At 42.9% G+C, this 13,348-nt stretch overlaps 1 protein-coding gene across 1 annotated transcript in view; it reads right to left on the minus strand.

Moving 5' to 3' along the window:
- Positions 1 to 13,348, minus strand: part of CFAP61 (cilia and flagella associated protein 61) — an 88,377-nt gene that overhangs the window by 52,320 nt on the left and 22,709 nt on the right. The window contains exons 12-15 of the mRNA XM_059840636.1: positions 12,550 to 12,676; positions 12,141 to 12,218; positions 10,793 to 10,999; positions 8,822 to 8,956 (exon numbers count right to left, since the gene is read on the minus strand). Of these exons, the coding sequence (XP_059696619.1) occupies positions 8,822 to 8,956; positions 10,793 to 10,999; positions 12,141 to 12,218; positions 12,550 to 12,676 (547 nt within the window). The remainder of the gene's footprint in view (positions 1 to 8,821; positions 8,957 to 10,792; positions 11,000 to 12,140; positions 12,219 to 12,549; positions 12,677 to 13,348) is intronic.

Raw genomic sequence — 13,348 nt, forward strand, 5'->3', positions numbered from 1 at the left:
TAACAAACAAAACCATGGAAAGTGAACACCCAAAAATATGAAATCAAAAATTTGGACAAAGTATTTCAGCCCTGACAGGAAGAAAACAGCACTGTATTCTGAACTGGGCACTGGAAAGTCTATCCCAGTAACACTCAGTGGTGTGTCAGAGCTGCTGCAGCCCTCTCTGGGACTCCTCACGCAAAGGCTCCCTAATGCTGCAGAATTTGCAGCATCACAGAATCCTATTGTTTGGAAAAGACCTCTAAGGCCATCAACTCTGACCACTAAACTTAGACTTGACTTTATTAGCCCCTGAGGACTTGGGCTTTGCCCAGCTAAACGCACTGAAGTGTCGGCTGCAGTTCAAGTACCTAGCAGTGGTCCACATTCAGAAGGGCTGCTTGGGGCACTGCAGGGCAAACACGGGGCAGCCTCGCTTGTTATGTTCTTGGCATCTTCAGTGATCCCTCACTACTACTTGGAGGGGCCTTCCCAGCCCTGGCTTGTGGGATTCTATATCTGCCTGCAGTGCTTTTGTTTTACTTGAACATTTGTTACTGAGAAATCCCAAAGATTGTTACTGCTCTAGAGGATCCACAAGATCTGAACTGTTACTGCAAAAACCATGAGAAGCAGTGAAAGCAATTAACAAACCTGTTAGCAGAGTAGTGCTGAGCTCAGCAACAGTGACAGGCAAACAAGAAGGTGAGCAAACAGAGCTATTTTAATTTCAAGCTCCATTTGAACCACAAGCTAAAAAAAGAAACATCAATGTTTACCAAGGCAATATGAACAAGACTGATTGGAAAATGCATGCTTTTCCAGCTTGCATTAGGAATTGTTTTCTACATACTAGCTACATTCCAAAAAGCCTCATTAGAAATCTCTGCAAACATGTTTTCAAAAACTGTTTCCAAGCATTCACAGATTTATATAGACACCAGAAACAGAAGTAAAAGAAACAGTGATGAAGAGTGCAGCCTTAATTGTTTTGTCTTCGTCAAAGAACTCATGTTTAGGAACTGTGGCTCGGACAGATAACAGCTCACCTTTACAGAATATTTCCATCCACAGATGCCCAAAGCCTTTATGACTGAAGTCAGTGTAATTACTCCATTATTATGCCTATGTGGGTAAATGCTGATCTTCAGCTTCTGGAAAACACCACCTCTATATTCATAATCAACCATATGCCAGTCCCTATTGCTCCATATGAAACCAGGGATTTCCTGCTCGACTCCAACCAGCAGCAGAAGAGAGCAGAGCATGGACACATCTATTTAATTTCCTCACAGAACCACTGTTACCATGGTAAAAAGATGCTCTTTTTCCCTTTGAGCACTGACATTTGGATCCCCAGCCCAGAGAGGACTGGGCAGTTCACACTCACGTAAGGACCTGACTACTGCTTGCTGCTCTGCTTCAAGGGCCAAAGAAATGAACTCAGAATGGTGCCACTTTCAGAGAGGTCAGTTCTCCCCTGTTTTTCTGGAAAGAAAGGGAAAGAAAGGAAGGCACAGGAATTCAATCAAAGCATTCAAGCTGGCAAGGGGGTGATGCACATGGCTGGCTCTAGTCCTCTGACAGCAGCCATTGCTTCCCAGGTCATCTCTCTATGGCTTGATTTTCAAGGCAGGAGGAAAGAGAGTGGCAAATACAAACTTGGGCTTTGGCCAAGGACTGACTCCATTAGCTCCACATCCCTCTGAGACAGAAGCATGCCTAGCAGTCCCTGGAGGAAGGAGCCCAACAGGGACCCTCCTGGCCTGAGCACAGGAGCAGCAGACAAGGGGCAGCTTGCACTGGTCTCTGGGCACACTGAGCCAGCCTGCAGAGGCAGCTGCCCACACTCCAGCGACAGAGCGGAGCCAGAGCAAGAGAAAGCACAGGCACCTCATGTACAGACTCAGGGCAACAGAGGCAGCAATTCAAATACACTGAACTCATTGAAAATCATAAGAGGTATAAAGTTAAAAGCTTGAAAAAACAGAATAAAAATCTTAACATTTCATACTGAAAATAATGGACATGAGGTAACAAATAATAGTCTAGGATGTGAAGGGAGATTGATTTGTAGGGTCAGAAAATCATGTTTTAGTGAAAGCAGACATACTTCTCCACTTTTTAATGGTAAACATTACCTTTTGTGGCAAAAAAATGTTTCCTCCTTATAAGCTGGAATTATCAATCTAACAAACAGCTTTGAAAAAGCTTTAAGCCAAGTCTGACCTGTTTCTAAGCAGAAGTGCCTATTTCAGTTTACTGCAAATGTCATTAACACCTGTACAGCACTGACACCATGCTTTCAAAACAAAGATAGGTCATCTTACTTTTAATTTCACACATGCACATAAGTGGTAAACATTCCTGTTAATGATGCCATCTGGTGCCTCCCACAACGGTGTGACACTCAGCCTTCCAAACAAAATGTAATGGCAGCATTGCACAAACCCCACTGACATTTACAGTGAGGAAATTTGTTATCAGCCTCACTTCAGAACGCCTGTTTGTGTGCCTACTGGTGCCATAAAACCATCACCTTCGCCAGTCAAGGGGAAGAACAATAAATAATGGATTTTCATCCATGCACATACTACAAAAAGCATTAAAAATTCATTACTCAAGCACATGAACATCTTAAGCAACAGTTACTGCTTTAAAAATTAATACTACTCCCCTGGTTAAGTGAAAACTATCCCCAGCAAGCCTTTGTTTGTAATCCCAGTGTCCACACACAAATTGTAACACAAAGGAACTCTGCTGTTTTAACTTTGATACATGAGCCTTGATATTTAAAATGCAGGGAATTCTCTTGCCCATCTTCCCTAAGCTCTCTGCTGTATTTGCTCTTTATCCTAGTAGAGGCCTAATGATGAAAATAAACCCCAAATCCTGAAAAACTTTCCATGTTTTAGCCATATTCAGTACATTCCAGTGCTTCAACTGCACATAAATAGAGCTGAAACTGCCAGAATCAACCTTTATTTGCTACAGGTATTCTACCAAGCCAGCATACACTTAGCTCCAAGGCAGACAGAGGGTAAAACAGCAGTGACTGCTTCCCCTGTGTTACCTCAGGCACTGCTGTTCCAGAAGCACTTCCAGGAGCAGAGCTGGCTGTTCCTGTGGTTGTGCCTGCAGACCAGAACAGGGAATGGCCAGTGCCCAGGATGGGCATATGCTTCAAAGCAGAGGCTCTGCTGCTTCACAGAACTTGTGCCTCTCCCTCTCCACCTTCTTGACATTTTTCTCTGGACACATAAGGTGACAAAACATGCAGTTTGCACTCTCAGCTGCAGTTGGAAGCAAAGAACTTTATTTCTCAGAACAGATTGTTCTGTGGCAGTCTCTGTGAACAGCCTCTCCCCCATGTTTTAAAATTTTAAGTCCTTGTTTTTATTACCTTTGAATTACAACTGAACTAAAATTTTCAGACCGTACACTGTGGACTGGCTGGGACTGGACAGGAAGGTGTTGATAACAGTCAAATAATCAGTTCTGAGTCCTTTCTGTTCCTCTGCCTGCACAGGTCAAGGTAAAGGCTTGTGCTCAGTCTGGGCACTAATGAAAGGTTCAGACAGCTGGTAATGAACAGGTCTAAACACCAGAAAGTAGAAGCCACAGAGAGTAAATAAATAAAGGAGAGCCCCAGGAGTTTGTTGGAGGGGACACCAGCATCTAGAGATGAGTTTTCTATAGAGACACTCCTATAGATCAGTTTCAATTATGTTTTTAAACAAGCTTCCCCAGGAGAGAAAGTTTGTCAAGTTCAAAAACATTTCAGATTTTTTTCCTGTTTTTACCTGATAGCTAATTTCTCCTTTTCTTTTTACAAAGCAAGGTAAATATATACTCTTTTAAAATCCTGCAATTTTATAATGGACATTAAAAGCTCAGAGAACAGAGAAACCTCCAGGATGGCTCCTACATTCACAAGTCATTTGAATATGCAGTTGTGAACATGCACTGAAATGGAACTAGTCCTAGGATGAATCTAAAAGCAAGGATGTATTTTCCTCTCATGTTCTTGTTTTAATTATTATTTTAAACTGCTCTCAGGCCATTTACTCATAGCCTTTACCATAACCATCATCATGGAATCAGACTAACACACAAAAATACCACCACACTTGCACTGGAAACTGTTGACTTTGCAGTGCCTTGGCCTCCATTTTCTATTTGAACCTCACACTGAACTAACTAAATTTATACAACACTTCATGGGCTTCAGCAACTGTTCTGTCTTTTTATGAGCTGGAGCAGTAAAAACAATTCTAAACTGTGCAATAGAGCCTGACAGCTTGAATGCAGCCATGAAATAAAAACATAATAAACCCAATAGCATGAAAAATAATAAAAGGGCAAAAACAAGGAAATAATTCAACAGATGTGTGCCATTTTTGTTCTTCATTGTGGATCAGTTATTCTTGTTAATTATATCACCTATTCTTCCCTTACATTGATAATTACATGAAGCAGATGGATAACAGAATGCTCCCAGATGGTGAGAAAGCAAACAAGTTTATAAATTGTTTATTTATGAAGAAATAATTAAGAATTATTTCATTACCTATAGCTTTCTACTCCACCAATAATGACATGCATCGTGAAGGCCAGCAGCACTTTACAGGATATTCAGGATTCTGTTGTAACCAACTGTTTTTCATGTAACATGACTGCAGTGACTGACAGATGTGCAAACCAGAATAATAATCTAATCTGTTTTAACACTGAGGGAATTAAGAGTTTGGATCTTTGGATCTCCTGCCAGTTGGCACTCCAGCACTGGTTGCTGATCCAGAACACAAAAATTAGAGATTTCCTTTTGCTCTGGTACAGCTGTACAAAGCGTTTGATCTAATGAGTAGGCAGGAGCTCTGTCAGGTCTGTGCCCTGAACCCCAGCAGAGCAGATGTGTGGCCAATGCAATTCTGAGCCAGGATGTGGCACCTCTGCCACACTTGCTGCTCAACAGGTATCCTAAAGTCTGGACACGTCAGGACCAGATGCAAATCATCAACTGTGTCATTCCAGAGGGCTGCAGGACTTAATGGGAGGCAAGCTTAACATCTCCTGTTTTGTGCCTTCTCAGACTAGTCTTACCCAATTTATCCAAATCTCTTCAGCAGAGCAATGAGAGACGGAGTTCAGTAGGAACAGACACACAAAATCAGCAGCAAAATGCATTTCCAAATGTATTTCCAATCTCAAAGTAAGGAAGAATTTACAGCCCTTCAGGAAATGGAGCCACTGCTTGGGGGGTGACAGGGTTTGAGGCAGAGATGAAGCAGCAGAGAGCTGTGGTTTAAGAGAATAAATGAAAAAACGTGTGATGGCCTTAAAACCTACAGCAAAGCATTAATGAAAAGGATGGCAAATAGGGGAGAAGCAGTGAGAGCTCCTAAACTCTGCTCTTCTCTGGAGTCATAGTCATTTTAACAATAAGCCACAACACACACCAAAAGCCTGTCTCAAACCAGAAACAAGACTGAACCAGGGGAAATGCCACAAGGGCCTGGAGAGAACAGGGTGAGTGGAGAACTGCAGGTAAATGGCCACACAGGTAACAGTTGGCTGTGGAGTCATAGGGCAAGTTCCTGGAGTTTAGGAGTACCTTTCTCCAGCTGACATCTAGCTCTGACAGAGAGCTCACAGGAGGAAGGATCTATGCTTCCTTTAAAACCACAAGAAACAGCTCACGCTCCCTGCATGACAGGAGGGAGCAGGCCAGGAATCCGTGGGAGAGCAACACATGGCACTTCCCCTTTGGTGGTTTTTCCAGACACCACAGAAGAATAGAGCAAGTTGACAGAGGGACAGCAAGAACAAGTTGCCACACACTGTGCTCAGCTGATCCAGACCTGCAGGAAAAGCACCTCTCCAGCACAGACGAGATCCATGTGGACTGGCAGTGCTCAGGAATTAGTTGAGAGCAGAGCTCCTATGGTTTAGATGGATGGTTTCTCTTCTGGCTTTGGAAGAAGGAAGCAGGAAAGAGTCTGTGCATGCCCTGGATCTGTATGAGTGAATTCCCTTCGTGCCCTGAGCAGGCTGGAATGTCCTGGGGAGACAGCAACTGACAGAGCTCCAGGGCTCCCACCCACACTTGCTGAGATTCAGAGCTGCTGACAGCCCCCAGACATCCACACACAAATCACGAGCTGTGCCCCTACACAGAACTGCTGAGCTGCTCAGCCCCAAGCTCTTACTGGGGAAAAAAGACACTATGCAGCTAGAAAAGGGGAGTAAGAGCTCAAGAAGGGCTGGAACAAGAGGAAGGCAGCTGAAAAAGCAGCAGATGAGAGGCAGATGTTGATTTGTTGATTACTAGATATCAAGGGGCATCTTGTGGGTATCAAAGCAAGAATATCACCACAATTATCCCCATTACCAGCAACAGATACTCAAGCAACCAATTAGGGCAGGCAATCAATGAAAATTTTACATTTCTGAAATCAACTTGCATTTACAATCCTCATCCTGTAGTTCATGTGACAAATCCTGCCACTACTGCAGAGCACTCTAAAGCAGCAATTACAGTGATAACCTGCCCTCCAGCTCATGGGAACAAAGTGGGCACAGATTCACCTCTAGAGGAGCTGCTTTCAAATAGGAGAGGGCAAAGCCCTCTTGGCTTAAACCAGCTTGGTGAGCTGGGATAGAGACATGGGATAAAGAAATGAGGAGTGGTCTCAAATGCCTGGAATCCCTGCTCGCCCAGTCTAAACATCTCGCAAGATCCTGCCCTGATCTCATTTGAAACGACCAAAGCAAAGATGATAGGAGACATTTTCTCCTTACTCCTCTGCAGGCGCTGGCCTCAGACATCCTCTCACTAATTCTTATTCCAGACTGTCTACCTTTCACCTTTCTCCCTCTCTTCTCCACAGTTTCCTCACAACGTTGTTCTCCCATGTCCTTTCTCCCTCTCTTCCCAGACCATTAGCATCTTCTACAACCAAAAGGTGTTTCACCTTGGCTCACTGTATTTCACAAGGCAACACTTCTCAGGCTTTCCATTCTGCAGCGCTAGCACATTTATCTCCTTGTTGAGACAGATTCTTCTCTGCCTCACAGATTGCACCTTACTGTTTACAGTAGCTCTGAGAAGCCTTTTAATCTCTACAAAAAGGCAGAAAGATAATATTGTGCCTTCTGAAACTCTGTTATATTAATTTATAAGACACCTCAATTTATTTGTAACTTCACTACAGTATTCGGCAAGGTAGTGCAAGATCATTGATGGGGATCAATCTTCCTTTATGAGACATCTGAGCAGAGAGAGGGCAAGTGCCTTGTACCTGGCTGCAACCCAAGGTCTAAAAGCAGCACCACCTCCTTACTCATGAGTACACTCAGTTTCCCATGGCAGCCTGCTCCTTATGTTACACAGCTTCCCAACGTAGGGTGGCCAAAGGTCGCTTCATTCACTCGGCAGAAGAGTCAATTTAGCTTTACATGGTTTCAAGTTCTTGGTATTTCAGAGAAGCCAGCACCAACAGCAGACTAGCTTTATCCTCAAGTTACGACCCAGCACTTAGCCCCAGATGTCCATTCTGATAGAGCACAGTCTGTCAAAAATCTATAATTCATGCAGAGGCAGATGCATGGATACTTGGCTGGCCTGGAGTTGGGGTTTTTCCAGTATAACTTCCTAGCAAAAATTTCACACATTCTATTAAATAGAAATCTGAATCTGAGATTTCTAACCATTATGCCACTACCTACAGAGAAGCTCAGAAAACCTCAGTAAGAACACGAGCAGACAAAAGATTTGCAAATTTTCAAACACGGGATGTCTGTGATTTTCCAGCTTCAACAAAAATGCTAAAATAAGCTCTTTTAGGAAGAGAGCAATCACTTTAAAGATTAGGAATAAGAAGCAGTTTAAAGAAAAGCATCAGAGTTCATTCTGCAGAGAAGAGAAAGGCAGGGATGTGCATGTGAAGGGAAGGCTGTTGAACAAAGCCAAACCCAGACCAACAGCCTTAACCATGTTCTGGATTTTGCTTTGCCAGCTGCTGCCTAATTATGAGTTTTAGGTGCCAAAACCTACTGACTAACTGAGAAAAGGACAGCTCTAAAAATATTATATGGAAGCCCATCTCAGCCAACTGGAAGTTAGTAGACAGACATAAAGCTCCCTAATTATGTTTCTCCACAAAATTACAACTACCTACTGAGAGAATCCATCACTAATTGTGTTTCCTAATATTTCAGCTTCACTAGTTACTTGTTTGAGGAATCACCTTCACGCCAAATTTTAGTTACTTAAAAAATGTAAGAGAATAGGGTGCAAATTATTTTAAAAATGAAATTTAAAGAGACTTTTCATTTAGAACCTCCAGGCTGCACCAGTTCTTTGCAAGTAAAACCATTTGCTAGTGAAAACAACCTTTTCCTTTGCTGTTAAGTCACTTGGTGTTTTAAGGGTGTCATGCATGGAAGAAACCTGACTTTGGGACTGAAAAATAAAATGTACTGAAACAATTTCTCCAGAAAGACAATGTCATGCTGTTGACTCTTCCGCTTGCAGAGCACGACACCTAAATAAAGCCAGCAGGAGCAAGGGCTCAGCAGCAGGCAGAGCATTTAGAAGACACTGGGAGGCCACGACAAAGCGCTGCCATGGTGGGCAGCGGAGCGGGAAGGGCTCTGCTCCAGCGGCCGCCGTGTGTGCCGGGCGTGGCAGCAGAGTGGGATGGGGATCGGGCAGCCAGCGCGGCTGCTGTAATTAAGGAGCAGCCCGTGAGCACTGGGAGGTTAATGCCAGCCCATCTGCCAGGCCCTGCACGAGCTGGCACCGTGCCTCCCGCCTGCTGCCACTGCTGTTACCCACCTGATCCTTGGAGACTTGCTCCGATGGAGCGCTCACGCCAAGCTCTTGCAGAGGATAGACAATCTGTCGTCTCGGCCGCACGGGAGCCATGTAATGAAGGGCAGATGTCAGGGAATGAGCACAGGGATGCTGGAACTGAAAGACAGCAATCCATATTTCAGCAGAGAGAATGTCAGAGCAGTGCATCACAGATGTCTGCTGCATGGCTTCACAAACACACAATTCTTAGTTCTGTTGGCTAAATCTGAGACAAAAATCAGCAAATAAACAAACATACTCAGAGCAGAGAAATGAATTGCAGATAATTCCTGACACTAATGAAGATAATTATGAAAGTAATTACATTACTATCTCTGTGGGAATGACAGATAAACAAGTGGTTTGGTTTATGGGATTTTTCAGCACAAGTATTTTCCCCAGGAGGATATTTTTCTCCATAGTGATCATGAATCAGCTTGATTTGACCTCATTAAGCTGTGTTATCTGCTCACTGCTAACCTTTGCTCGCCTGGCAAGGAACGGAGATGAATTTATATAGAAATTCTATACCGACTGAAATGTCTGGTTCATCCAAGTGATAAATGTTAATAAACTGTCAGAAATTTGAAATGAACAAAACTCTAACGCTCATCTGAACAGCCTTGATCATTAGAAATAGCTGTATCTGTCTGTTACACCATGACTGCCTCTGGCAAAACTGACAACATGAAAGGGAAGAAAATAGAAGAATTACAGGAAATACAGAATTAACATTAATGCAAACTAAATTACACTCAAGTGCCATTCCATCCACAAATACTAAAAACTTGAGGTTACTATGTTGAGAACTAAGTAAAATATCACACTTAGTACTTTTTAGATAATAATATTAGATAAGCTTAAGTATCTTAGAGTAACTCTGTAGCCTGGTAGCCTGGAAACAGTCAAACCTGGAATCACTGGTAAGATTTAGCTTCTTTTCCATCCAGTGCCATTAAACTGCATTTTTGTGAGTGCCTCTTCAGAATCTGAGAGCCTAATGCTACGCAGGAACATTGGTTCCTCACGGGAACACTTAGAGCTCCAAAAAAGTGCATGGGAAAACACATCCCTCTGCAAATGAACCCAAGTCTAACCTGTCAAAGAGTTCCCATGTGAAAGCTAGTGGTGGTTTCAAAAACACCCAAGTCACCAAGGACAGAACTCATCTCAGTCACCATCTAAACACCAGGTGCCCAGTCCAGCCAGGCTGGCAGAAGCCTGAGCTGGTGGTCAGTCTCCAGGGGAAAATTCCATCTGTCTCAAAACAGCCAGGTATGACTGAGAGATGAACTGCCCTTGGGGTGCACTGCGTGTTTCCATCAGAGGTTCCAGGAGCCCAGATGATTGCTCAGGACTAACAGCAACTTCAGACAGCTTGCAAATTTTACCTTGTGTTGCTTTTCTGACTTGAGACTGATGACAAAACACATATGTGAGTGCTTCTGAATTACATTCTTCTCGGAATTGGATTTTCTCCATTGGAAGTTCAGTTCTTACAGTTCTCCCATGATACCTATGTTCCTGCAAGTCCCCTCCTTCAAAAGTCAATGAGGTGCCCAGGTCCTACTGACTTTTGGTGAAACACAGTCTAGAATACCTGAATCCCTTTGGAAGGGTTTTTATAAGCCATGTGGATGGTGTTCAGGATGATCCCCTTGCATTTACTCAGGCTACATTACACTTGTGCTGGGCAGGGTGCCAAGGCCATTTCCACTCTGCTCCCCACCACACTTCCTGAAGACACTGATGGACACCATGGATCAGAGCCCTGCTATGCAAAAGTTGTGCCCATGGGTCCAGAATATGTCAGGCAGGAAGAAAAGAAGGCACAGTTTGCTGCAGGTTGACAAGAAAATCCCTGTTTACAGTCATTCATGGAAGCAAAGAAAAAATAAAGTGAGAAAATATGACAATATTTAATACAAGAAATACTAATCACATTCTCCTTACCTTGTCCTCCACATATTCTGGATAAATAGGGTAGTAAAGAGAAGATTTGTGACCCAAGCGAAGAATCTCCTTTAGAAAGTATTTTGCATAGTGATGAAATACAGGATTCAAGACAAAGTGGCAAAGATGTCCATGTTCCTCTTGCTGGTGGTGATTAAAATGAATGAAGTCCTCAATATCATAATGTGATCGAATATACTCAGTATCCTGGAAAATCAGGAATTTGTGAGTCAGCAGTGATCAGCAGCTACCTTGACAGGAGTTTAGCAAACACCAACCAATCAGTTACTTTCTATCAATCAGGGAACTACATTTGAAAACTGAAGTCAAGTGTCTTTGAGAGCTGTCCTCAATTGAAGGGCACTAACTGAACGGATTTTTCTCGAAAATCTTTTCATTGTATCAAAACCTCTCCTTGCAGCTTACCCTTACAAGGAATGCACACCTGACCCTTACCCCACAATGCCTGATACAAGTTAACAGACATCCAAAGGTGGAAGGAAAAAAAAAAAAAAAAAAAATCAACTGTTTTTCTACATTCAAGGCACAGAAGCCCAGGCTGTCCCTCTCATCAAACTCCAGCTGAAAAAGGGAATTCCACAGAGCAGAGCTGTGTAAGAAATGCCCTCTGACAAGTCTTCCCTGTTGAAGTGATAAGCTGATATTTTTGCACATTGATTCACTCAATCTATCCTCTTAGCTCTTAATACAATCAAGAGAATTACTCTCAGAAACAGGAATGACAGTTCTATTGTGAAAACTAAGCATTAGAACTGCTGAACAACCTAAAATCCACCTTTTCAGTCCTAGCAGAATGCCACAAAAGCAAGACTTGGAGAAAGTTTACTATTCAATAATAATGGGCAATGTCTTTTTTTACTCCATCAGGGAATAGGCTTTTGTTTTCAAGTATATGATTCAGAATCACTTAGACTCTACTGTTGGATAAAAAACTTATGAAAGCAAATCTAGAAGAAGAATTACTGCTCTTTGCAGGATTTGTGGCAAAGCTTCTTATTGACCTGGAAAGTAGAAGGGAAGGAGGTGATTGAACACCTATTTAGAGGCAGAATGGCTTTGTGCTGAAGTACCAAAAAAAGTGCAGGAGGAAAACTTTCAGGACATAGCAGCAGCTTCTTGAAAGTAACAGGATCATTTTTTTTTTCATCTGTGTGTCAATCATTATCTATGAACAGAGAAATAATACTGTGGGCATAGGCTAGACAGCTTCTACAAGCAGTATTTTTACAGACACTTTGTTAGGCACAAGTACAGTGCCAAGCACAAAACTCAGCCTTACTGGGAGCACCAAGCACCACAGAGCTCATGGAACACAAACTGAATTTACCATTTCATCCCTAGTGACAGAAACACCGACGATTTGATCCAAAACTTCTGCTACAAAAGCCTGTACTGGCATCCCATCCTGCAAAGTAAAGGCAACAGATGCACATTTCCAGTTTCAGTAGAATCTTTTTCTAATGATAACTGTGTATTTCACTACAGAATCCCAGTTAAAACACTCCTCCCAGTGCAGCTCCCAGGCACCATCCCAGTTTAACCAGCCTGCTTCCCAAGAGGGCCCTGTTTGAGCCCGGTGTGTGGCTGGACTCTGGACCACACAGATCTTTCCTCACTGACACATCTGTTTGGGTACAGCTGCTACAGGAGTGCTGCAAGCTCAGCCACTGCTTCAGTCCTGGGTTAAGTCCTGATCTTGGGACAGAATTGAACACATATCACCAACAAATACTCACTGGATCCTTGCGAGTCTCAGTGAATATCTTTGAGTCATTCCACATCTCTTCATTCAAGCTAAGAGTTTCAATGAGCATTTTGACACCCTGTAGGTCACTGGTTGCTGCTTTTCTTACATTAAATGACCTAAAAAAGGACAAAAAAAGAATTAAAGCTGACTCTGTGACAAAATAAGGACAACTGCCAAGCTTAAGACAACACACCCTTCACAAGCACCAACAACACCATTCAGAAATTGTAACTGCTTGCTAAATGACACTTGTTCCAAAGGCAGATATGAACTTATTGCATGGTAATACAAAAGATTAGAGCATCTACTTGAGGCAACTCCAGAATCCTGCTTTATCTGCTATTAAACACTCAGCCCAATCTATAACCCCAGGTACCACCTGTCTTGAAGTGAGTAAAAGTCAGCAATAAAGGGAGGCAAAGAACCATAAAATGAATGTGGAATCTCTAGCTGCACATTGTGGTACATGGGGAAAAGAGCTAGATTAAAACAGGGAAAGGCAAAAAAAAAAAAGAGCAAAGGACAGAGAAAAATAAAACTGAGCCAGCTGCCATGGTACAAAGCAAAGCAGGAACATAATTTCTCCGAGAATAAAATTGCTAATTTTTGTGTTAGGCCTTGGTGCCTCAAGCAGTAACACATGAGGATAAACTTACATGACTGCAACACCTCTGCTAAGCGTGGAGTGCCAGTTTGTAATGACACAGTAGTGACTTGGTACCAGAATGCCTGTGCCACACATGGAACACCTTACCTACAGACAGCAGTAACCTGGCACTTAGCTCACT

The sequence above is a fragment of the Haemorhous mexicanus genome, chromosome 3, assembly GCF_027477595.1.
Source record: "Haemorhous mexicanus isolate bHaeMex1 chromosome 3, bHaeMex1.pri, whole genome shotgun sequence".
In the NCBI taxonomy this organism is placed as follows: Eukaryota; Metazoa; Chordata; class Aves; order Passeriformes; family Fringillidae; genus Haemorhous; species Haemorhous mexicanus.